At 44.5% G+C, this 24,884-nt stretch overlaps 1 protein-coding gene and 1 long non-coding RNA gene across 2 annotated transcripts in view; one reads left to right on the top strand and one right to left on the bottom strand.

Annotated features, from left to right (window-relative positions):
* SLC1A7 (solute carrier family 1 member 7) overlaps positions 1-24,884 on the top strand; it is a 57,800-nt gene that overhangs the window by 10,325 nt on the left and 22,591 nt on the right. Inside the window, exons 3-5 of the mRNA XM_064147395.1 lie at positions 6,306-6,521; positions 19,051-19,093; positions 19,760-19,979. Coding sequence (XP_064003465.1) covers positions 6,306-6,521; positions 19,051-19,093; positions 19,760-19,979 — 479 coding nt within the window. The remainder of the gene's footprint in view (positions 1-6,305; positions 6,522-19,050; positions 19,094-19,759; positions 19,980-24,884) is intronic.
* LOC135177437 (uncharacterized) lies at positions 15,027-21,608 on the bottom strand. Its single transcript, XR_010303060.1, has 2 exons — positions 21,376-21,608; positions 15,027-15,492 (listed from the first exon to the last, which is right to left on the bottom strand). It is a non-coding gene; the product is annotated as an uncharacterized LOC135177437 (long non-coding RNA).

The raw sequence follows: 24,884 nt of genomic DNA, 5'->3' as shown, positions 1-24,884 counted from the left end.
GTAGAAAGTTCTGTATTTACTTGTAAATAAAATACTTGATAAGTGCTCTGGTACTTAATCAATGACTGCCAGCAGAAGCCTAGAGGTGCTCATGAGAGTTGAGCTACTTGTTTGCGTGGGACTAATCAGATTGGCAAGATATTGGAAGAATTTTCTTCCTTCTCACATCAAAGTTGCTGTAGTACTTTTGTCCACTTTACACAGATTTCTTTCAAAGCAGAAGTGAACCTCACTGTGACATGGGTTCACTGGGTTGTACTACTGCCAATATTTTAAACAGCCTAGTAACTGACTTCACATTTTTAATGAGTTGCATTTAACATAATTCCTGGAGCTGTTGAGGTCTTCATCTTCCTTTCTAATTTCCCCTTAAAAGCTTAATCTAGGTTTCATTAGATCTTCCACTGATCCTGGCTTTGCTCTTCAGCTTCCTCCCTCAACAAGAGCCCTATAAGGAAATAATCTATTGTAACTTCTCATAAATCCCATGGAGACTGTCCCCAAAAAGTAAATGAACCTTAACCAAGCCATTCTAGGTAAAATAGCTTAGCCAGGAGTTTTGGGTTTTTTTGGTGTTTTTTTCACTAACAGCAATGAATCAATTAAAGTTTTACTGAAATAATGTCTTAAATATGGCCCATTAAAATGCTGCAAGTAGATAAACTTTCTTGTTATTGGCCATGTGTAGCTTTTGCTCACAATGCTGCCATTTGCTTTGCTGACCTTCTGACTTTCTCCAATGCAAAGGTAGCCAGATCACTTCACAGAAATGACAAGGCAGGTTTGGCTACTTCAGGACACCTTATTGCCCAAAAACCAGAGCAGAGTCAATTTAGAATTACCTAAGATGAAATTACCTCATTGAAATCCAGTGAGGACAAGTGTAGGGTCCTGCATCTGGGAAAGAACAACCCCATGGACCAGGATAAGCTGGGGGCTGATCTCTTGGAGAGCAGTGTAGGAGAAAGGGACCTGGAAGTCCTGGTGGATAACAGGAGGCCCATGAGCCCTTGTAGCCAAGGGCATCCTGGGGTAGATTAGAAGGGCTGTAGTTAGTAGGTCCAGAAAGGTTCTCTTGCCCCTCTACTCTGCCATGGTGAGGCCACATTTGTAATACTGTGTCCAGTTCTGGACCTCTCACTTCAAAAAGGATCTCAGGGAACTGCTTGAAAGAGTTCAGTGCAGAGCCACAAAGATGCTGAAGGTATCTCCCTGTGAGGAAAGACTGAGGGATCTGGGGCTCTAGCTTGGAGCAGAGGAACATGAGGGGTGACCTCAGTCCTGTTGATAAAGATGTGAAGGACTGTATCAGGCCAGAGCTCAGTGATGTCCAATGGCAGGACACGGGGCAGTGGAGCAGAGGAGGTGCCACAGGATCAGAAGGGGAAACATTTTTACTGTGAGGGTGCCAGAGCCCTGTAACAGGCTGCCCAGAGAAGTTGTGGAGTCTCCTTCCCTGGAGAGTTTCAAAACATGCTTGGATGTGTTCTTGTGTGAGCTGCCCTGAGTGATCCTGCTTTGGCAGGGTGTTGGACTAGATGAGTTTTCCAGGTCACTTTCAAACCCTAATGTTCTGTGATTCTGTGTAAGCTGTGGTAAAAAAGCCAGATAGCTTTTGCTTGTTAAGAATGAAAATGCAAAGCTCAGACAGATTGGAAAATATTATGAGGCATCAGTTTTGCATTGTGTGGAGACCTTCAGGTTATCAAAGTACAACTCTGAAGAGGCTAAAAGCCACACGCATGTAAGGACCATTGGACAGATATGTATGGAGATATATGGCAGCTACAAGAATCTGGGAGGCTTATCCTTCAGTCTCTAGGATCCACAACCTCATTCAAGATTTGTTTGGTGAACAAAATAGAACTATGCCCTAGACATAAGAAAGAAAAGCCACAGGAAGATGGTTTTTATATGTGCCTGCAATAGTCAGTGCAGAAGTTTAGTTGATTGTGGTGCACCAGATATTCCAAAGCTAGGTGCAAGAAACCTCTTAAATGACAGTCATCAGAAATTTCTCTTAAATCCTGCCCTATGAGGTTTACTATTTCATTCCAGTTTCATTAATGTGTATTTTGGAAGCCTTAGGCTTGCCATTTTTTTTTTTTTTTCTTCCTATATAAACCATATGGAAATGGTCTCTGAACACAAAATGATGGTTTTGGGTGGATTTTTGGGTCTTTTTCCAGACTGGTTAAATGAGGGAGGTGTGCTGTAAATATTCAGGAAAGCTGCCCATTTTTTGCCATTCTCTTAATCCTGTTTTGTCCATTTGGCAATCACTAAAATGTATTATGGAAGCTGCCCAGGGAACATAAGTGTGGAAGTCCAAAGCTCTATGAACCAAATATCTGCCCTCCTTTTTCAAACCTGGCCAGATTCTGAGGCTTGACATGAGTTTTCCTTCCATTGTGTTTCATGGGAGTCTAGTAGTGGATGGCTTGGGAATGTCTTTGTTCAGGCTTAGAAGCAGCTTTGGAAACTGGGGGGGGAAGTCTACGTGGCCAGGAATGTCTAATGAAAATTAGATTCAAAGAAAACTTGCACACGATGCAGTGACATCTGGAAATTTATTTTCTCCTGACTTCTCTATGCTCCAAGAGATAAGAAAAACATTTTGTCTGCTCTTTCTTTGGCTGCACTGGGGGAACTTTAGAGCTCCAGAGATCAGTGTGGTGTAATGCTGTACTCCCAAACTCAAGAACTATGGCAATCAGAATTTGTCTTAACCTTTATGTCTCCTGCCCTCTTCCCTCTGACATCAAGCATAGGAAGTCAGATGAAAAGAGCCAATGATTGTTGTCTCCTTCTAGCTACAGCATTTCTTTCTGAAAATGACTCTCAGCAACTGCTTAAAGTGACATGGCCAGAGATACTCCACAGCCTGTGATGTTCCTGCTCCAAACCAAGCATTGCAGGTCATGAAGACCACAGGGCTTTGTCTGAAGCCAGACCTTTGGTCATGCTTCCGTCACTCCACAGTCACTCCTGTTGCACCTCCATAGTTAATTACTTTTGAGAACTTTCTCGTCACAGCATGAACTGAGCATGACTTTATCTGGTGACAGGATAATCTCATTACAGATGATGATCTTGTTAATGAATATCCCCAAGACAGAGCAATCTCATTATTAGCCCACTCAGGATTTGTCACCTAAGAGCCAATGTATGACTATAGCTGCACAACATCCTCCCGGATCCTAGCAGCCTGACATCTTCAGGATCAGGTAGCATCCTCAAAGGCACATGAGCCACTGGATGTAGTTTATCAGGACTTTGTCCCCAAATCCTTCTGGACATACTTTTCAGGTGAACAGCCATGACAGTCCAAGACTTGTGTGCATGGGTTCACCTCTCCACTGTTCTGTGGAACAAACACAGTGCAGCAGCATGTAGGCCAACAGGAACAGTATGGCTTCAGAGCAGTGCCAGGACAGAAGTGTACTCTCTGTGTCTTTGGTGGTGCCTGCTCCAAGTGATCCCTCTATATGGTGTCCAGCCTACCAGTGAAGAGATCTACTGGCCAATAGTCAGGCCTTCACACCACTGATGGCTGCTTCCCTGCATGATACATCTATAAAGAGCACTCAAAATGTTCTTTATAAAACATTTTCATGAAAAACAGTCAGCTGGATAAAACTCAGCCTGATTCCATTTCCCCTTTTGTTTCTGGGAAGGCTGAGGTGGGAGGTAGAACAATGCTGAAGGCTGGTACAGTATAGGCACCTTCTTTGGGCATCAACCAGTTGTTGAAATGTCTCAGTGGGCAGCAAAATGAGCTCTGTCCTAGAAATCTAATAACAACATGGGAGTTGCTCTACAGAAACTAACATATTGCTCTGAGATAAGTGTGTTTAACTGTATTATCAAATGAATGGTTTAGAGCACGTACTCTTCCACAAGGAGCCACCCAAGGGAAGTGCCAAGGAGATGAATACCAGTGCTGCCCCTGGTTTTGTAATCTGCAGCACTGAGGTTGTACACAGTGCTGTGTTTGCACACAGTGCTTCCTAGACACAGAAGAGGGTGGATTTTTAACAACTGCAATGATGAAGGAGAGGGAATGTCTTGGTTCTAGTTTAAATTTCCCAGAGACTCAAATATAGTTAATAGAACCAGCAACAATTTATAGGATGCCTTTCCCTCCCCCCACCTTTTTCAAAGAAAAGGAATTAGATGTAGAGAGAAAAAGGTAAAACACGCCCAAATAAATAGTCTCACTTCGATTTGGAACTTAAAAGAGAAAACTTTAACAATAAATAAAAGGTATTTGAGGTAGGGGAGTTACAAAGAGGTAGGGAAGGGAAAACAAGATACAAAATACAACCAGATTGATGGCAATGGGTTTTGTCTGCTCCTGGACTGGTGGCCACGTGGTAAAACAAAGAACAGGAGGAACAGGAGGTTGGTGCTGTCAGGCAGGGAGGCAGAGCAAGAGAGAACAGAACAGGCAGTTCCTCTGGTTTTATAGGGGGCTAGACGGGATGTGGGAGCAGGCTAAACACTACACCTGGAGGAAGAATCAGACCCACCCCCGGGGAGGAGTCAGGAGGACCTGGGGTCAGGGTCAAGACCACTCCCCAAGGAGGGTTAACCCTTTACAGGGAAGAGCAACGATTACAAGAGGAAGAGATATCGAGATGCTGATTTTCTATATGAACCATGTTACAGTGCAACCAGTGTCCCTCCTTGCTCCTATAGTGTTACCCAACCCCATGCTAGCTGAGAGACTGGCAGTGCACAAAAGCAATACATTGTCCTAATTAATCTAGTGGATATCAGGAACCTGAGCACTGAATCTCACACATTTGATTTCATTGAATCAACTCTAAAGGCTAAGCTGCACTTCAGTGCTGGCTCTAGACGACCTTGCTCTGCAGTGAGGTCAAGGACATCACTTTCAAAGAGGAGGAGCTTATTAAAGGACAGATTTTGAGGAAAGGCCCAATAACTGGCTCTATTCTGATGGGAAGGCCAGACACTGGTGCACACCAAACAGCCAATGTGGTATGTCACCTGCGCTTTCCCCGAGATCTATGTTTCAAGAAGCGTGCAGAGAATTATTCAGATCTAAATCTCTCTTTAAAACTCCTGCAATACTCAATACTGGAGTCACTAGAAACTCAAATCTCAGCCTCAGGTCACTTAGAAACAGCATCAGAGTTTATATGTGGTACTGCCCACAGTTCCCTTTCGATGACTTGTACTAGGACAGATTTACCATAGGACATAGAAAACCTACTCAAAACCTACTTCTTTATGGTGAGGGTGATGAAACAGGCTGCCCAGAGAGGTTGTTGAGTCTCCTGCTTTGGAGACTTTCAAAACCTTCCTGGACACATTCTTGTGCAACCTGTTCTCGGTGTACTTTCATTAGCAGTGATCTCCAGAGAGCCCTTCCAATCCTTGCCATTCTCTGACTCTCACAGCAGCCTGGACCTAGCAGTCCCCTGTCTAATTTGCCTATAATAGAGGGGCACTGAGAGCTGAAGGACTTGGTAGAGAATTGTATGGCTTGGTAGAGGCAAGCTATACAAACAAGAAGGTGGGTGGACACTGGTCATCCTCCGGCAGTGGTGGGCAGGGAGCTGGAGAGGGAGGAGAAGGCTGAAGTGGCCGTCGTGCTCCCCGCCATGCAGCCACAGCTGCCCACAAAGGAGTTTCCTCTGTAGGCCATGCATTGTCCCCATTTAGGTGGGGCACACTGAATCACCTTCTGCTTCCCAGAGTAGACCTGGTAAAGCAATAATAAACTGTGCTTTGTAGTGAGTTAGGGGGAAAGAGAAAAAAAAGGTATTCTTTTGGGTGAAAAAAGACTAGATGACAAAACTGCCCTTTGGTGGGTTTAATGTTGAAGTTGTGGTCCTGCCTCACACAGGGAGGGAGGAGAGGGTTAAATAGAGCCTTCAGAAGTCCCTGCAAACCTGACTCACACCAGGGTGATGTAAAATTACATGTAGAGTTTCCTCCCTAGTTTCTTATGGCTGTTCATTGATGTTGCTGCTGTGAACTGAGTGGTCACACATGAAGACTGTGCAACGCTGACTGTCAAAGTCCAGAGAGCAGGAAGCAGGATGCCTGAGCTTGCAGAGTCCTTTATGTACCAGGATCCCACATGGCAAATTGGGAAACATCCCTTTAGGCACAAACTACAGGTTCAGGGTTACTGGCAAGCTTCTAAAAATACTGCTATGTAGGCAATCCCAAGAGAAGCAGGTAAAGCACACTCCTTTAGGAAATGGGGCTGCTGTCAGCTGCACTGGTGTTGTGCAAAAGAAACTATAAATGCTGCTTTCTTTCCACAGCTTAATGTCTGGGCTCGCAGCCCTGGATGCCAAGACTTCCAGTCGGTTAGGGATCATTACTGTCACCTACTACCTGTGGACAACATTTGTGGCTGTGATTGTGGGAATAATTATGGTCTCCATTATCCATCCTGGTGGAGCAGCACAGAAGGAGAGCACTGAAGAGGGTGGAAAGCCCATCATGAGCTCTGCAGATGCACTGCTTGACTTAATCCGGTAACTGCGCCCATTCTTTCTGCTTTCTGAAGGTACCCTTCCATACACAACTGGAGTACTGCACCCAGTTCTGGAGCCCCTATTACAAAGAGATATGGAGGTGCTGGAAGGTGTCCAGAGAAGGGCCATGAGGATGATCAGAGGGCTGGAGCACCTCTCCTATGAGGAGAGACTGAGGGAGTTTGGGCTGTTCAGTCTGGAAAGGAGAAGGTTCTGAGGTGTCCTTATTGTGGCCTTTCAGTATCATAAGAGGGCCTATAAAAAAGCTGAGGAGAGGCTTTTCCAGCTGTCAGGCAGTGATAGGACTGGTGGGGTGGAGCAAAACTAGAAATGGGCAGATTCAGATTGGATATTAGGAAAAAGTTCTTCACCGTGAGCATGGTGAGAAACTGGAACAGGTTGCCCATGGAGGTGGTTGAAGCCTCATCCCTGCAGGTGTTTAAGGCCAGGCTGAATGAGGCTCTAGACAGCCTGATCTCGTGTGAGGTGTCCCTGCCCATGGCAGGGGGGTTGGAACTAGATGCTCTTTGAGGTCACTTCCAACCCTGACTGATTCTATGACTAAGTTCTGAACCTAAAGATGACCAGTCTGGTTAAACAGAAGTAGATTTCAGAAGGTAACTTTCAAGTTATGAGATGTTTCCACTGGCTATTTCTGGTAAAATTTAAATGAATGGCCACCAAGTGTATCAGAAGCACTGACAGCACTGGGGGAGGGAGTTTTACCCCCATCGAGTCATATGTAGCCTGTGGACTTGACCATCAAATCTATTATTAAGGTCAAGGGAGTATTAAAATGTGATGTTAATTTGAATAAGGGCAAACAGTTGTCACAGGCAAAACCTTAAATAGAGGCCTGAAATCCATGTTTTTTGGGAAAGAACTCTCTAAGCTGTTGTTACAGCTGCTCACAGCAATTCTCAGATGAAGGACAGAGGAAGATCACTGTTGTGATCTTGCTCTTTCCTATTTTTGTCGCATGATTTGTTCTGCTTCCTGGATTTTTCTTGGGAGGGTTGTTCTCCTAGACCTGCATCACAGCACTGAGGATGTTTTAATAGCTTTGTCTGAACACTCCAGGTGCTGGTGAGATCAGTTTCCTGACTGAACACAGTGTGTGCCTCAGATTTATTTTGCTCATGCAGAAAACCTCAGTTTTGCCTTTGACTGATAGTTCCTCGCATTGGTGATCTCTTACTACATTGGGCAAGGGCTTTTAGTCAGCTATGTATATGAACCCCAGAGGAGTTCTCTTTGGAATCTGACTTCTTACAGTTAAAAATGTTGCACAGTTTGTCTTTCAAAAACCCAAATTCCTGGCCATGACAGGGTGTCAGCACACAAAGCACTTTGAGTTACTGAGACCTCAACTCAGAAAGAAGTGAGATGAAAAGCATCTAAAAAACCTTTTTTCCTCCTCCAACTTGCAGTTAGCCAGGCCATCTGAAACCTGATTATTTCTTTGTTTCATCAATGTCTTGCTGAGAATGGGCCAGATTAAATCATGGAGCAGCAGCTGAGCACTTAGCCACTGCCTTCATCTGCAGTGGGAAGATGCCCACTTCCTGGCATCTGTATTATTTCCCAAGTGACTTCCCCATGAAGTATGTGCAGTGGAATTCATGCACATGTGTGTTTGTGACAATGTTCAGATGCCTTGTTCTGTTTCTATTGCATAAAGAACTATAAATCCTACACCAAGAAGAAGGAACTAAGCAAATTACTGGAACTTTGAGTCTCTTAGTACAACAGAGCAGCACAGGAAGTAAAAGGAAATTGAAGAAAAGTGTAATCTTAATGATTGTCTTCTTAGTGGCAATGGTGGGAAACCCACTGTGGCCTGCTAAATCCTTCCTAAGGCCCTAATTTCAGACAAACCTTTGCCCTAGGTTCCCATCTTCTTCCTCACATCAGTACAGTTGCTTTCTGAGACCCAGAGTAAGCAAGGTCATGGAGATAAGTCAGATGCAAAATCATTTTAGCATGCAGAATCTAAATTCAGTTTGACAGCATTATGCATGCATAAAATGACTAAAGGTGACTGTGGCTAGAACCCAGAGTCTGAGCCACCATCTTATCTCTTCATCTCTGTCTGGCTAGTCCCATACACCACAGGCTTAGTGGGGAGCCTGGAGAACACTTTATTCTGCCGAGCCTTGCTGCAGGTGAAATACTGTCTCTTGATGCAAACATGGCAAATCTCTTCTAGAATGCCATTTCCCACAAACATTTACCTGAGCACACTGTAGTAGCTTGCATGCACATTTCAGCTTTTTGTGTTACCAGCCAGCCATGAGCTTTTAATCTGCAAGCCCCTAAAGTCTTCCTGGTGTGGGCAGATGTCAGCAGCCACCAGCCAACAAGCCACTCTCATTACTGAAGCTTAGGAAGAGAGAATAAGGCTCAGTCTCCTTTTGCTGCACTAAGCAGCAGTCACAGCTGCAGCTTCTCTACCCTGAGTGCACAAACCCTCGGTTTTTATTCCTCCACTATAAAAATAACCATATTTACTAAATAGAATAACCCATCTGAGGGGAATGGGCTTTCAGCCTAGGCAAACACTGTGGGCGAAATCCTGGCTCTGGTGAAGTCAGTTGCAAAATTCCTAAATGTCTATGTGGAAGTCTGGATTAAATGTAATGATGTAGCTGCTGGTTTGAGCTAGAAAAGCTGATCCTTTGCTCAATGATAAATCACCCCCATTCACAGCTGGAGACCATCTCAGGCCAGATTGGTTTATCTTCTCAATTCATTAATTTCCTCTCCATTTATCAATTGCATATATGCACAGAAGTTTACCCAGGAAACATCTGGGATGCTGCAAATGAAGAATGCTACACATCCAAGTGGGCAGATGATAAACGTGACATAATTGTGGGGTTTATTTTAAAAGCATCAGTGCTGGCATGGTGATGCACATGTTCACCCTCACTGCTTTCAGATCTGAAAGCCACTTTGAAACGATGAAACATGTTATTATTTTTACTTGTGATGTTATATATGACATTGTCAGGTCTGGAATTTTTGGCAGAAAGGATGTTGCTAGAAAGTCCATTTCTTGACTTCTTGGGCAAGGATTTTGCTTTTAGAAGTGGTTTTAATCAGAAATCAAAGAATGCGTGGATGTAGCAATAAACAAAACCAAGAACCATGCTAAGCACCTGCAGCACTGATCAGTGAACACAGTTGTTCTGCATTATCCTGCAGAGGTTGCTTCCTCTGTGTATTTATCCATTACATTTAAAAAAAAAAAAAGGCAACAATACAGTCTGCAGCTTGGTTAGGGCATAGTGGTGACACTGCACTGCCAAATTCTAAAGGGGCTCTAAACCTCACAACGACTAGGAAATTGAATTACATGCCTCATAGATTGTACCCACAAGTCAAACAATTTTTGCCATACTAAACACCAGCACTTGAAAGGCTTTCTTTCTAAAGGGGAGCCCCAAGAGACTGGGCACAAGATCTGTGGATGTGAATCTGCCCCTATGGATTTCCTCCTGGATTTGGTTTGGACCAAGAGGCCACTGAACACAGCATGACAGGAGTGCTTTCAGCATCTGTCCAAGTGGGCAGCTGCTCTGTGTGAGAGAATGGCAAGGTTTCTTTTAAAAGCACAGATCTTGGCACAGTGAAACACATACTCTTTATAGTCTTTGCACCTAAAATCTTAAGTGCTGTTTTAGCCTTAGGTGTCAGCTTTTGCCTGATCCAGCTTCAACTTAGCTGCATCTTCTGCTGTCTGAGATACCCATTGAACCAGGCAGCTGACCGTGGTACCTGTGCAGAAGTTGCCCCTTGCATAACTTGTCCTCCTCTATCAGCAGTGTGCCAGGATCCAGTCTAAGGATAGGCAATGCAGAAGGCACCTGCGCAGGAGAGGTTGTTCCAATGATGCCTCTCTCTTTAGCTGCCACTTTATTGCTACATTGAGATAGATACAATCCTGCCTCAATCATATTAGTTTCTGGTGCAAGCACTGCAAGCCTCATAAAAGTATAGGTTCTTCCACACTTAAAGCTGTAAATCCTCAGGCTAAGGATCATCCTGTTTTCTTTAATGCACCCAGCCCCTCATGAATTTCAATGCATTTATTCTTGTGATGTGCAACACTTCTGTCAGGTAGGCGAGGATCATCTTCCTTTCTTATAGCTAGAGAACCAAGACCCATGAAAAAGGAATTACCTCACTGAGAACTCTACAGAAAAACCTGTGCTGCCAGGGGAAACACTCCCAGCTCCTGCAAGACCTAGTAGTGATCCTACGCTAGGAACTTGGCTTTTGGGGCACCTCAATGGAAGTAACAGCAGTGAATCATTGCACAGCTTTACCTTCTCTCCCTGGGTGAATTAGCCACATTAACTCTGTGCTATGACCCTAAAACCAGGAAAGTGCATTTTAATAGCCTTTTGTGAGTTAAATGGCAAAAGACAAGATACCAGTCTTTAAAAAAAAAATAGTTCAGATTGAAAGTTTTCTCCCAAAGGACTAAAAGGGGCATATTCACAGCAAGAGCATTCAGTTTCAACTAGCACATCTGTTCAACTCCGCAGCTGTCTTGGTTCTAGATTTCCCAGAGACTCAAATATAGTTGATGGAACCAATGACAGTTTATAGGATGCCCTTCCCTCGTCCCCCTTCTTTCCCAAAGGAAAAGGAATTAGATGGAGAGAGAGAGGAAAGATATGCAGGCCTAAATAAGTAATGTCACTGCATTTTAGAAGTTAAAAGAAGAGAAGTTTAACAACAGATGAAAGGTCTATGAGGTAGGGAAGTTACAAAGATATAGGGAAGGGGAAAACAAGATACAAAATATGTAATTATATTACCAGTTTTGATGGCAGTGGATTTTGTCTGCCTCGTGGGTGGTGGCCACGTGGTGAAACAAGGAGCAGCAGGAAACAGGAATGGCGATTGCTGGTGAGCAGGAAGGCAGGGGAGAGAGAGAGAACAGCTAGTCCCCCTGCTTTTATGAGTCTTAGACAGCAAGGGAGAGTGGGCTAACCACCATCACCTGGTAGTGTTCAGACCCACCCCTGGGGAAGGGTCAAGACCACCTGGGGTCAGGTTCAAGATCACTCCCCCAGGAGAGTTAACCCTGTTCAGCAACATTCGTAGTCACCTGGCAAGCAGAAAAGTGCTCTGGGAGGCAAACATTTGTAAACTGAGATGTATGGCTCAGGACCACACTGTCCACATTACCAGTTATTGTTTCCACCACATTCTGCTGCTGTGATCAAAATACTTTGGATTTAAATCATGCTTCTTGCATTTGGCACCAAGGGAAACACAGTTTGACCTATGAGTTAAATACAAACAAATCATACCCTAGCTCATGGCACACATCTGTGCATTTCTGAAGTTTGCTGGAAGGATAAGTCAGAGATTTTTACCACTGAGTATTCAGGATTGCATCCAATTTAATAGTAGGTAGCAGGAAACTCCATCTGGCTTAAGTAAGAGAGGAAGAGGGTTTATACCATTAATAGTTAGAAGAGGATATAAACACCAGAGGATTTAGGTCTTCATAGGAATACTGAGCACTCTTTAAAACCATTTCCTTTCCCTCTTTTCAAGCTCTACTTTATTGAAATTGTGTTTCTTGAAAATAGGGCAGAAGAAACTCCATATCTGCTGTAGCTTGGAAAAAGTCCAGGCTGTGCAGAACCAGAAATCACACTTTTAGTAGTTTACATCTGGAGACTGAATTGCACAAGCAATAAGATACTTAAGAGTGCATTAACTGGATCCAGGGTTTAAACTATGAAAGAAGTCTTTAAAATAAGTTTGTCCTCCATTCACAAATCTCTTGCCAAGAGCCACTGTGTACTATGAGAGAAATGTTTACCTGTTGCCTACCACAAACTACCATTTTTCCCTCATTTCAGACTACCAGTTTTCTTTTATCTCATGAAATCAGCTTGGTGCCAGCACTGTTCTGCACTGTATGTGACCAGATGTTCTCTTCTGGTTAAATTTTAAGCAATCCAAGCTGCACAGAAGCCCAAACCTCAGACATTTACAAAGGACTCTGATGGCCCTGAATGCATGGTTCCTGTTTGGCACAAAAGGAAACCAACACAGAAAAAAAATAATTGGAGAAAAAGATAATTATGATGAAAATACTGGGGAGACAGATGAACTACTAAGCAGCTTCTGCTCTTTGGTTAGGAGGCCTTGGGTACAGAGGGAAAAGTGCCTAAGTTAAAACTACATTAACCTTCAATGGGAATAAATCATTCATCCTCCTGAGAACTGGCCTGGACATCTTCCAGTGTAAATGTGCACTGCGAGTTCACTTTGCCTTGCCAGAGCCACAGTGGTAGTGCCCTGGACCTTTAATGTGATTTTGCTTTTTCAGGATTCTTAAAGATGAGCTGTGCTTGTGCTTCCATTCTATGATTTGTCAGAAAGCCATAGCCCTGTTGGGGCTTTGTCAGGAGCTCTTCTTTCAGAATAAGCAGAGTAAGGAGGCTTGCCCTCCAGATCCCTCACTGGAACTGAAAGGCCATCTTCAGGACAGATAAAAAGTCTGTGTGCTTGGCAAAATGATTCCTCAACCTGGAATCTCCATGCTGTGAAATGCTCTGGTTTCCAAAAGACAAGCAAGAGAAAGTGGATTTGCCCAAACAGGTGATTATTGCCTACTGTTAGTATCTTTGATCACAATAATGAAGATTCAAATGCCTAATTCTGCAAAAGCCTTCTTCAGCCCTTTCAGCAGGAGGTAGTAAGACTGATACTGAGAAAGTATCAGTGGAGATCAGAGTGGCAGTGGAGGTGACTGCTGATATGCCAGATGCATTGTCTCATGGACTCCAAGATAGATTGTTTGGGCTTACCAAATCACATTTTACCCTTAAGATCAAGAGTGCAAACCCTGACAGAGGCCACTGACACCAGTAGGAAGCTCTTTCAGATGTATACCTATAGGACTTCAGACAGGATTTGTGCCACATAATAGAGTAACAGTAGTCAGGAGTCTACACTGCTGCTGATGCAGTTGTGCAGAGGACAGCAAAAGCTGCACCATTTTTGAGATAAGATGACACAGAGAAGGACCTTGGCCTGTAGTAAATGGAAGCCAAAGTGCTCCTTTTTGTGCACAGCTGTAAAACCTCCATACAGCTGTCACATCAAGCTTACTCAGATTCATTTTTCTCTCTCTCTGTACCCTTTTAGTACAGAGTGACAGTAAAATCACCAGGAAAGCTACATCCACAGCTGCTTTATGTCCAATGCAAATGTAGGCTGATAAAAATACAATGAGGACACAGCTGCAGCAAAACCCCAGTCTGGTGGCTTTAATTCCACAGTATGGGAGACTGCAGCCAAAGACTGTCTAGTGTGGCAGGGATTAGATACTGATTACAAAGTCTGAGAGCAAAACCAGATTGCTGCTGCAGAGGAGAGAGTGCCTCAGAGGGCACATCTGCCCTACCTGTGGCTGCTCTTACACTACAGCTGCTGCACTCATCTCTTACTAAAAAGATTTGCAAAGGCTGAGTGCTTGCAGTTAACAGATGTTGTGGACAGGAATGTGAATGAGTATTTCAGATAGTCAGTAGGACGACTGCAACCAGAATTTGACCTGTTATTGCTAGTGGAGGCTACCCATCAGACTGGCTACCCCAGTAGCTGCAGGCTGATGGTCTGTGGACAGTTCAGCTAACAGCATGAACAGTAAAACACATTAACAGTGCTGTTGTATCACTGCTGCAGTTCTCGGTCAGGAGCCTTCTGAAGAGAGCAAGAGGGCTCCCACATCCTAGGTGCAGTGCCAAGTTATGCCCTCCCCTGAAAAAACGGCTTCCAAACACAATTTAGCTTCCTAAAGAAAGAGAAATCTAGGGAAGCTAAACCAGGCAAGTAGTGCTAATGGTAGGTTAATTGCTGGGAGACAATGGATAAGGAAAGAGAACCTGCCATTTGTGGCCTAGGAAGCTACACCCTCAGAGCTGCTCCTTAGACTAGGTGCTGCCTAGACCTGATAGAAGTCCTTAGGATTCTCTTCAAATTCCATGGCTCCCAGCCTGCACGAAACACGTTGCCCCAGTCATGCAATACTCATTTCTACCTCCATACATTCTTACATCTGGATCCTCTCATCCCATACAGAATTAGGGAAGGACTCCAGAACTTGATAGAGAGAGCAAACCTGTGCATGACAGCAGGATGTAGCTGAAAAGGTGTTTAATAGGTCACCTGAGTGCACTTGCTGCTCTCGCAGCAAACATAGGCCAGGGATGCAGTGCCAAGAGCTCAGTGTCTCTGAGCTGATATAGAAGTTTCATGCACATCCACTCTTAGCCTGGGTTGGACTCTCCTTCTGTCTCTGGCAGAGTTCCTGGAGCAGATGATGCTCTGGGAAATGTTCTTTCTCAGGGCAGACAGTGTTTAGCTCTTCATTTTTTATGTAACCAGAAACCATATGTCTCAGTTTCTGATTTACCATCATATCCTTGTCTTAGACCTAGATTTATCTACGTTCCACACCAGCTTCACTTACTGTTATTCACTACATTTAATTCCCTATTATCATGTGGAATTATTTCTGCTAGAAATGCTGGGTTGTGCCACTGGGGTTAGAGACAGTGTTGCTTACACCAGAGAAAGGAATCTCAGATTGCTTTACACTTCCTGTACTATTTTCTGTCCTATATCTTGTAACAGTCTGAAAGTAATTCTGAAAATATAGAAGCATTTTATCTGCTTGGCTTTGAATAGGCATAACAGCATTTATAGGTGGTGACAGCAGAGTAGCTCATTAGCAATTATTACTTTGTAAGCACAGGCAGTGTATTTAATTCAGTATATGCCAGTGATGAGCACAGTGCCTGTTCTGAGTCGAGGCAGCCTCACTGTATGATCCTGATCCCAGATCCCTGTGGGTAGATCTTTGTCTTGTCCACAATTGCAGCAAATCCATAGTAGAGGTCTGCAGAGGCCCATCTGATTCCAGGCTGGATTCCTGGAAGGTAAATGGGCAGAGACTTACAGGCTGCAGCAGCCTGCCATCAGTCTTGTGCTGTGTTTGGGCAAATGCATTGCATGGATTTTGTGCTAGACTGAAACTTTCACCCCAGCTGGCACTCCCCAGTGCTCAGGTTTGCTAGGCCACAGACCCACAGGTGCCAGTCTGGCTGGCAGTTGAGAACCCTGCCATCCCTCCTCATTCCAGTTCCATGATAAAAAGTGAAATCCTCCAGCAGCAGTGTCACTGCAGTCTCTTGTTCTGAACCATTACTAGGAGATTCCTGCTAAAGCTCCAGCTCAGACCTGGGAGTAGCAATGTGTAGCAAACATATCCCTAAAGCAAGGATTTCTCAAGTGTTTCTGACGAGCCAACAACCACTCCCAGTCACCTCCTAGCTCCAGGTGATAGTTTGATGCTTTCTTCTCGTTGTTTGTTTTCAGCCCACTACAGCTCCCACTCACCAGTTGCTCTCTTGAAAGTTTTTGACTAACAAAACTAAATTTTGGCTATTACTGGATTGTTTCAATCCAAGTAAACCAGCTTAAAATAAAAAATAAGCTGACACTCTGGCAAACACATTCAGGTCAGCCCCTCACTAGATGAATTATCTGGCTTTGCTAAGTCTGGTCTCGAAGGCTGGATCACAGTGCATAATATATTAAAAACTACTGGGAGAATTCCAGCATCCAGCATTAAGTGGAGAGTTGTAATTCCCATAGGATAAAGAATGATAAAGAAACAAAATGCTTTAATCCTCCACAAAATTGTCTAACATTTAATCTAGCTACTAACCGTATGATACTTCTTTTCTCAAGCAGTCCTAATTGTTCTTAATTCTACTAATTAGGACTTTAAAGCTCAGGGGAAAAAAGAGTGGAACTCATCAGCAATTAAATACACATTTCTTGGTGAGGCTGCAGCTCCTAGAGCTCATTCACGCTGAACTGGGCAGCAATCCTGCCTGTGAATCTGTGTTCACAGCACAGCTCATGCTCATACAGTGGAGCAGAGCACAACCATCACAGATCCCTATGCATTCCAGCAGCACCTTTCACCTAAAATTATAAAACAGAGACAATTAATGAAGCCTTTAACAACCTGGAAGCAGAATCATGCAAGCACAATAAGCCAGTAAGTGTTTTTTCTCTCCAGTGCTTCCCCTTCCTACAAACATCCTCTCCATCTTCCCAGGTCCAGCTCCATCAACCTATTCTTCAGCTAGGCCCCTGGGGCTGAGGCAGAAGGTTGTATCTGCATCTGATAGGGAAGCAATGCACAGCTGGCTGCTCTTTGTGTCTTGCTTTGGCTACAGATGCACCATCCTCAGCTTTATGGATGGTTTGCAGAGGTAACTTGGTGCTTTGTGCCCTTGTTTTCACTGCTCACCATGTCACTACACCGTGCCTGAAGCTAAAGCATTCCAGTGAAATCGAGGTGTGTACAAAGGGACTGCACTGCTTTAGCTAAACCTTGCTAGTTTATGGTAGTGCCCTTCTGTGGAAAGATGACTGGATTACCTTTAAAATGTAGTGGGGCTCTTAAGAAGGGCTGGAAAGACAGAAGGAGATGTGACAGTGTCCAGCACAGCTTGTGATCACTGTTATCCTGCAGGACTAACAGGGAAGACATTAGCCTGCAAGGGGTAAACTGAACTGTCTCATCTGCAGTGAGGCTGAGAAAAGACCAGAACAGTTAAGAGTAACTAAAGTGCTGCACATCACCTTTGCATATTCCCTGGTAGTAGCTGCCTGCATAACACCAGTCTGCCCTAAAGCATCTGCCTTAGCAAAAAGAGCAATTATGTCCTTATGTGGCTTGTCTGGTCTCACACAGGAGGTCAACATAATCCTCTCTTTTTCAATCTTCTGTTCCAATCATCAGACAGTACCACTGCCCTTTAATTAATTCTCTTCCCTCTGCTTTGCTCTGAAAAGGATTATCAGTCATTTCTTCACAGAATCACTGAGGCTGGAAAAGACCTCTAAGATCAAGTCCAGCCCGTGACCCAACACCATATCAGCTAAACCATGACACCAAGCATCACATCCAATCTTTTCTTAAAGATCTGCAGGGACTACAACTCCACCACCTCCCTGGGCAGTCCACTTCAGGGCCTAATCACCCTTTCCATCCTAAACCTTTCCTGATGCACTTCAGACCACAAAGCAGCTGCTTTCCAGTGGCTGATGCTATTGAAACAGGTTGTCTGTCATCATTAGAGGTGTGACCATAATGTCACATAATGATCACTTAAAAGAGCAATAACTGCTCTTGCTGTAGCTCTGCCAGCACAGGCACCAGATGCTGCTGTTGCCAGGAGGAGAGCAAGGCTGGAGAAGGTCTCAGCTCAGCCTGCATTTAACTGTTCACAATGCAGCAATAAGAGTGGGCTATTCACATAGACTTGGAGGACTGCCCTGCTTTGGAGCTTGAGTTGGATTTTGGATGAAACATCTGTTGGTTAGAAGGTTTCTCCTTGCATGAATTTATGTGTATAAAAGCATAATTGAGCGATAGGCTGGCACTGTCTTTTGCCACTAGGTTCAGAAGCTTTGGGCTCAAAATAAATCAGTTCTGAAGATGATCCTATTAGAATCATCACACAAATCTTGACTCCCAAATGCTATTAGCTTTTTTTTGCTCAGCTCCACTCCGATTCCTCTTTGGAGCCTGTAGAGGGTGTGCACTCTCCATTTCAAACTGGCATTTCATGCCTCTCTGCAAGCTAGCAGTCCAGCTCAAACAACACTTGGAAATTAGCTCCAGATATTACTGAGTGAAATGTTACAGGCCAAGATACAGAGAAGGTCAGAAAGGATGACAAGAGTCACTTTTGGAATTAAGAACCTGTCAGTACCACTGCACATCTCACAGTGTGTGGCCATTGTCTTCCTCCATAGCTCAGCCATGAGCAAAGAGGAGGAAGCTGTTTGCCTTACTTCAGACTCTTTGCTCCAAAGCCTCAGCAGTATATTAAAATAAAATTTAGCAGAGATTCTGCAGCTGTAATCTCAATTCTTTTATCCAAGAATGAGATCTTCTTGACCAAACCTGTAATTTTGCTGGTGAAAGTGCATCAAGAGGTTACTCTGAGGCACCTCACAGGAGTACTAACTTAGAAGTCCTAAAGTAGATTACAGGACCCAGAGGTCTCAGGAATATACCCTCTGAACACCAACTCTGTCTTGAGCAGCTCATTATCTAATTAGGAAAGGGAAAATATGGAATGAAGGAATATTCTTCTCACTTAGCAGATGGGGAGGGGAACAATGGCAATCTTGTTGCCCTAGTTATACCACGGAGACTGTGGCAGAGCCATTAAGTGAAGCCAGAGCTCCTGAGTGTCACCTCAAATATTTATAAGCAAGTCACCAAACCTGAATTCTCAGCAGATGTCTGTTGAGCCTTCCCCAGTCAAGTACAGCTGCATGGCATGAGTGGGAGAAAGTGGCAGACATGCACCCAGCAAGGCTTTGCTCTCTAAGAGGGACATAGGAAACAGAAGTTGGCTTCAGATCCACAGAAACTATTATTTTCTTTGTTCATTTTTAGGAACATGTTTCCAGCCAATCTTGTTGAGGCCACATTCAAACAGGTAAGCGGCTACAATCCTTTTACCACTGATGACAAAGATGAGCTTGTGTCACATAAAGCAGGTGATGTTCATAAACCAGAATCCAGACACACACACTGCATAGTGCTTGAGATACTGTTAGTACCTTCGGCACTTAGCAGTCAGTAACTCCCTCTCTATTAGCCTCTACAGTCTTGGCATCTGAGGGCAAAACCAAGCATAGGGCTGCACATATGCTTCAGCTCCACCTCCACCTGAGGCCAGATCTGTGAGGAGCTTCAGAAGGGTGTTGTAGGGCAGGAGAATAATTTATCTAGGGTGCCTAGAACATGGTTTCCTTTAACACTGGCCTGCAGGAACAAGGTAGCTGGAATCTCTTGGAGAGCACAGAGAAACACCATGCACGCACTAGGGCCCGATTATATTAGTTGGGGGTTGGACTAGATGACTTCAAATGTCCCTTCCAATCCAAACCATTCTATAGGAATATTCTGTAGGAAACTCTGGGGTTTTATGCTTTAGCTGCTTTTACAGATTTTAGCAGCACAGAGGCAGGAGCTGTTGTTCTTCCTTTCATGGTTGTCTTGTTAGCATGCAGCCCTGCTGAAACAGAGCAGTTATGAGGTCTCATGAAACTCTCAGTTCCTTCTAGGCTATCATAATAAAGCTCATTTTGTTCTCTTTCAGTATCGCACCAAGAGTATTCCCATCATTAAAGCTAACAAAGCCTCATCTGAAAGCACCACTCGTCGCATCATCATCTATGGAATTCAGGATGAGAATGGATCCAATGTCCAGAATTTTGCCTTGGATATCACTCCTCCCCCTGAAGTGATCTACAAATCAGAGCCAGGCACTAGTGACGGCATGAACGTGCTAGGGATTGTGATATTCTCTGCCACAATGGGTAGGCTTCAGACATGTTTGGTTCATAACAACCCAAGAATCCACTTAAGTGAAAAAAAAAACCAGGGGTTGGGTTCTTTGGTTCCTTGATTCATCTTTTTCAGAGCCATCCAGGTTGAAAAAGCCCCTCAGAATCATCAGGTCCAACCTGTAACCCTACTCCACAAGATTCACCTTAAACCATATGCCTAAGCACCAGATCCAAACGACCCTTAAACACATCCCGAGTTGGTGACTCAGTCACCTCCCTGGGCAGCTCATTCCACTCTCTCCATGAAAAACTTTCCTAATATCCAATCTAAACCTACCCAGTCTCAGCTTGAGGCCATTCCCCCTTGTTCTGTCTCCAGATACCTGTGAGAGGAGACCAGCACCAACCTCTTCACAATGTCCCTTCAGGTAGCCATAGACAGCCTCCTCTTTTTCACACTAACCACCCCTAGCTCCCTCAGTTGCTCCTCACAAGCGTTTTTCTCCAGTTTTGTCGCCCTCTTCTAGACCCACTCCAGCACCTCCACATCTCTCTTGTATTGCAGTGCCCAAAACTGAACACAGTACCCAAGGGGTGACCTCACCAAAGCCAAGTACAAAGGGACAATCACCTCCCTACTCCTGCCGGCCACAGCATTTTTAATCCAAGCCAGGATGCTATTGGTCTTCTTGGCCACCTGGGCACACTGCTGGCTCATATTCAGCTGCCTGTTTATTACAACCCCTAGATCCCTTTCTGCCAGGCAACTCTCCAGCCACAGTGCCCCAAGCCTCTACTGTTGCTTGGGGTTTTAAAACCCTGACTACATCTAAACTTTATGGGGAAAAAGGCAGTTGTGTCACAGAGTTTTTCTCCCAGCCTTTTTGGGATAAATCTCCAAAACCTTGGGTGACTTCTGTTTCCTGTGCATGCACTTACATTCTTCTAGGTTCGTTTTTTCCTCTGAATTACTTTGAGCTTTTATTTATGGATCATTTTGTCCTAAGTGGAAGAAATACTGACAGAGAGTGCTCTGTCAGACCCATGGCCTCTCTGCCAATACTTGTCATTCTCTGGCTAAAAGCAGAAGTCACAAAGAAAGTTTCAAGAAATTCTGAAATAAACCAGTCCATGACAGAGTTTCTTTCCAAAGCCCAAGAAGTCAGTACACTTCTAATATCTGGAGCTCCAGGTGCTGCACTAAAAGGACAAAGAACTTCCCACACTGTTCTCAGTTTAGGTGGCATCAGGCCCAGATACTCCCCTCTCTCACAGCCAAAAAAACCCTGCTCCAATACCAGCTCCCTGGCTAATACTTCCTCTAGCAGGCACAAAATTAGCTCTGGAGCCTGCCCTATGTGTTGTTCTCACCCATTCTGTGTCAGGTTTTACCACATTATTAGTGTGGAACATAACTGTCACTTACCTGAGCAGGAGCCTAACTCACAGTGAACTTGGGTGAGGTCTCAGGTGAGTGAGCTAAGAGGAACATTCTGCCATCAGCTTTAAATCTGTGGATCTTCTTTTTGGTTGAAACTTTTGTTTTTTCCATCATGCAATGTGGGTACTTAGATGCAATCTAGCAGCTTGTCACAGAGGGCTCTAAGAGCTCCTGCCTGGCCAATCTAATTGGTTTCACTTGCTGGAGGAACTCATTGGTGCCATGTGTGTTCCATTATGCTTGTGGGTTTGGAAGAGGGAATTTAAACAAACATGCCCTGGTTAATCACAGAGTTCTGATGATTTCTGCAAGAAAATACTGATCAAATTTTCCATATCTAATGTTGCTCTTTGAAGTTATTCTGGGCAGCAGAGATAGTTACATAAAAGTTATATATTTGACTGTATTTATTGTTTTATGTTTCCTACCAGCTTAAGGGGTCAAAAACCAAGTCTGGAATGAGCAGATTTGTCACTCTTGGGTTTTCCACTCTGTCCAGTGGGTGGTGGTCCATACACAACACTGCTGGCAACTGACTCTTCCCCCAGTTTATAGGATTTTAGTCAATTCCCAAAGTACAGTGACACAGCAAACACTATTCCAGTCCAAAAGTATTAGAAATTAATTCATTAATTAATGCTGATTAGGATCAAGGGCAATTTTATACAGAAGATGATCCACTGTGCTCCTAGAAGTGAATGTATTACCTTTACCATGCCCCTAAGTCTTGCTAGCCTGGGGCTCAATAGATAGAAGCTGAGAGCTGGTTTCTTCCTGGCTGATGTTCAGAAAAAGTCCTGCCAATTGTGCCAGTCCTGCCACATGCAGCACAGTCCCAGCTGTTGGATCAGCTGTGGCTGTGTCAGCCACAGACAAACCTGACACACTAAACCCTCATAACTTGTCAACTACCAGAAAATGTTTCAAACTGCCACTTTGAACAGGGATGCAGCCAAGCATTTGTCACTGTTTTCAGCTTTCAGCACTTACCCCCAAAAACATAGGAAGCAAGGAAAGAGAAGTCCTGGGGCTTCAATCTATAAAGGAAGAACATCCTTTCAAAGGTTTTAGTCAATGCAAAAACACGTGGCCAGCCCTTGGGGCTTTGTAATAGTTTTGCTCACTTTGGCTGAGTCTTATTTACACAAAAGTCTCTTTACAGCTCTTCAGCACAGAAAAAGAGCATTAGGATGGGTGTGAATTCTTCTTGCAGCTTCTCTAAGGTCCTTGAACAGCATAAGAACAGGATAAAGGAACAAGAATTTAGACTTGAGTTAACTCACAAACTCTAACATCTCCTGAAGCAGGAGGCAAATTGCTGAGTAATTTCAGTCCAGAAATAAATCCTAGCATGAACACTGACCTTCTGCACCTAGGCATGAATTAAAGTGGGCAACAGTTGACAGGCATAGTGTGGGGTCAGAACAGATGAAAACCCTGAACGCTGGGCTCAGCTGTGACTGGTCACACTGCCTCTTCTCACACAGCATGCAAGGATTTCTCTTTGAGATTATGGCAGTGGCTAAGTGCTGAGCTATCTCACCTTTCCTTCCTGGAGGAATACACACTATGTATTCATTACCAGGAAAATGTTTGCCCTGAAATGGAACTTGAGACATCAGGGCTGCAGACAGAAGTCCTGCCTGCTCCCATCACTCCCTGCCTCATGCTTAGGTGGGACAGTGTTCTGAAGTGCAAATGTCAGTTATTCCAGAAGGGTTTGGTTTTGGGTTGGGTTTTTTTGGCATTATCCAGAATTAGAAGCCAAAGCTCTTCTAAAACTACCACTAGAAGAGCTGAACTGAGTTTAGTGACCAAAGATGAACAACATGCTTAATAAAAGAGTGCTGGTTTCTGGCTTAAAAGTGACAGCTTGAATGCACTGCTGTGAAATCTCTGAGTAGAATGTCTGAGGCCTCCCTGCCTGCCTCCCCAGGGGATTACCCTGGAAGTGGTGCCAATAGAGACCAGGCTTACAGCCACAGCTGTGGGCTGAGGGACAGAGCCCGGATCCCTGCTCACAGCAAGGACACTGCATAGCCAGAGCATGTGGCAGCATGCACCTTGCTCACAGCCCCCCGCTCCCTTCCGAGGCAGCCTCACTTGGTGCTGCTGGCTATTGAAGTGCTTCTTTGAGCAGTTAACTTGATCAGTTTTAATCTTTTTAGGGAATCATAGAATCACAGAATATCAGGGTCTGAAAGTGACTTCAAAAGGTCATCTGCTCCAGGCCCCCCTGCCAGAGCAGGATCACCTAGAGCAGATCACACTGGAACGCATCCAAATGGTTCTTGAATATCTCCGGAGTGGGAGACTCCACAACCTCCTTGGACAATGATGGCAGAAAACTAACAAACTGGGAAAATAATGTCTATTTGCATGCATCATTGGAAACTAGTACTGGCACATCCCAGTGCTGCATCTCCTCCCTTTCTGAGCACTGGATGCACACCAAAGACCTTGGAATCTTGGTGGACAGCAAGTTCTGCATGGGCCAGCAATATGCCTCTGTGGCCAAGAGAGCCAATGGCACCCTGGGGTGCAGCGAGAGAAGTGTGGCCAGCAGCTCTAGGGAGATTCTGGGGAGATTCTTCTCCCACTCATTCTGCCCTGGTGAGACCACACCTGCAATACTGTGTCCAATTTTGAGCTTCCCAGTTCAGGAGAGACAGGGACCTGCTGGAAAAAGTCCAGCAGAGAGCCATGAGTATGCTTTGGGGACTTGAGCATCTCCCCTATAGAGACTGAGAGCCCTGGGGCTGTTTAGTTTGGAGAAGACTGAGAGGAGATCTGATCAGTGTGTACTAAAATCTGAGGGGTGGGTGTCAAGTAAAGGGGCCCAAGCTCTTTTCAATGGTTAGCAGCAATAAGACAAGGAGCAACAGCTATAAACTGGAACATGTGATACTGTGATAGAAGGTTTCACCTCAAAATGAGGAGAAACAGCTTTATAGTGAGGGTGACAGAGCCCTGGAACAGGCTGCCCAGAGAAGTTGTGGAGTCTCCTCTAGAGACTTTCAAAATATGCCAGAATGCATTCCTGTGTCAACCAACCTAGGGGGATCCTGCCCTGGGAGCTTGGACTGGATGATCTCTGGAGATCCTTCCCAACCTCTAAGGTTCTGTGATTCTGTGATTCTTCTTTACTGGTTAGTCTACACAAACTGGTTTGGCTTTTCTTCACATGGATTTGCAGTTCTTATCTTTGCCAAGTCTGCAAAATCTGACTGATTGTGAGTGCTGGTTATTGTTATGTAGACAGATAACAAGTGAAAATAAGATGGAGACCTCCTGTTACCAGAACAAACCTCAGATACTGGCTTTGCTCTGGGAGTGTCTCATGGATGGTGCCCAGTTTTATGCAGTGCCCAGCAGCAAGGCAGGCAGCCTGTGGACAAAGACAGTTCCCTTCACTAGAAAAATGGTTTTCAGATTGTCTTCTATAAATCCCACAGAGCAGGCAAATCCTTTTCAGGGTCCTGTGAAAGATAGTT

This window comes from Pogoniulus pusillus, chromosome 8 (genome assembly GCF_015220805.1).
Source record: "Pogoniulus pusillus isolate bPogPus1 chromosome 8, bPogPus1.pri, whole genome shotgun sequence".
Lineage (NCBI taxonomy): Eukaryota > Metazoa > Chordata > Aves > Piciformes > Lybiidae > Pogoniulus > Pogoniulus pusillus.
Note: the sequence above shows the minus strand (reverse complement) of the source record. Positions and strands in the feature narration are given on the sequence as shown.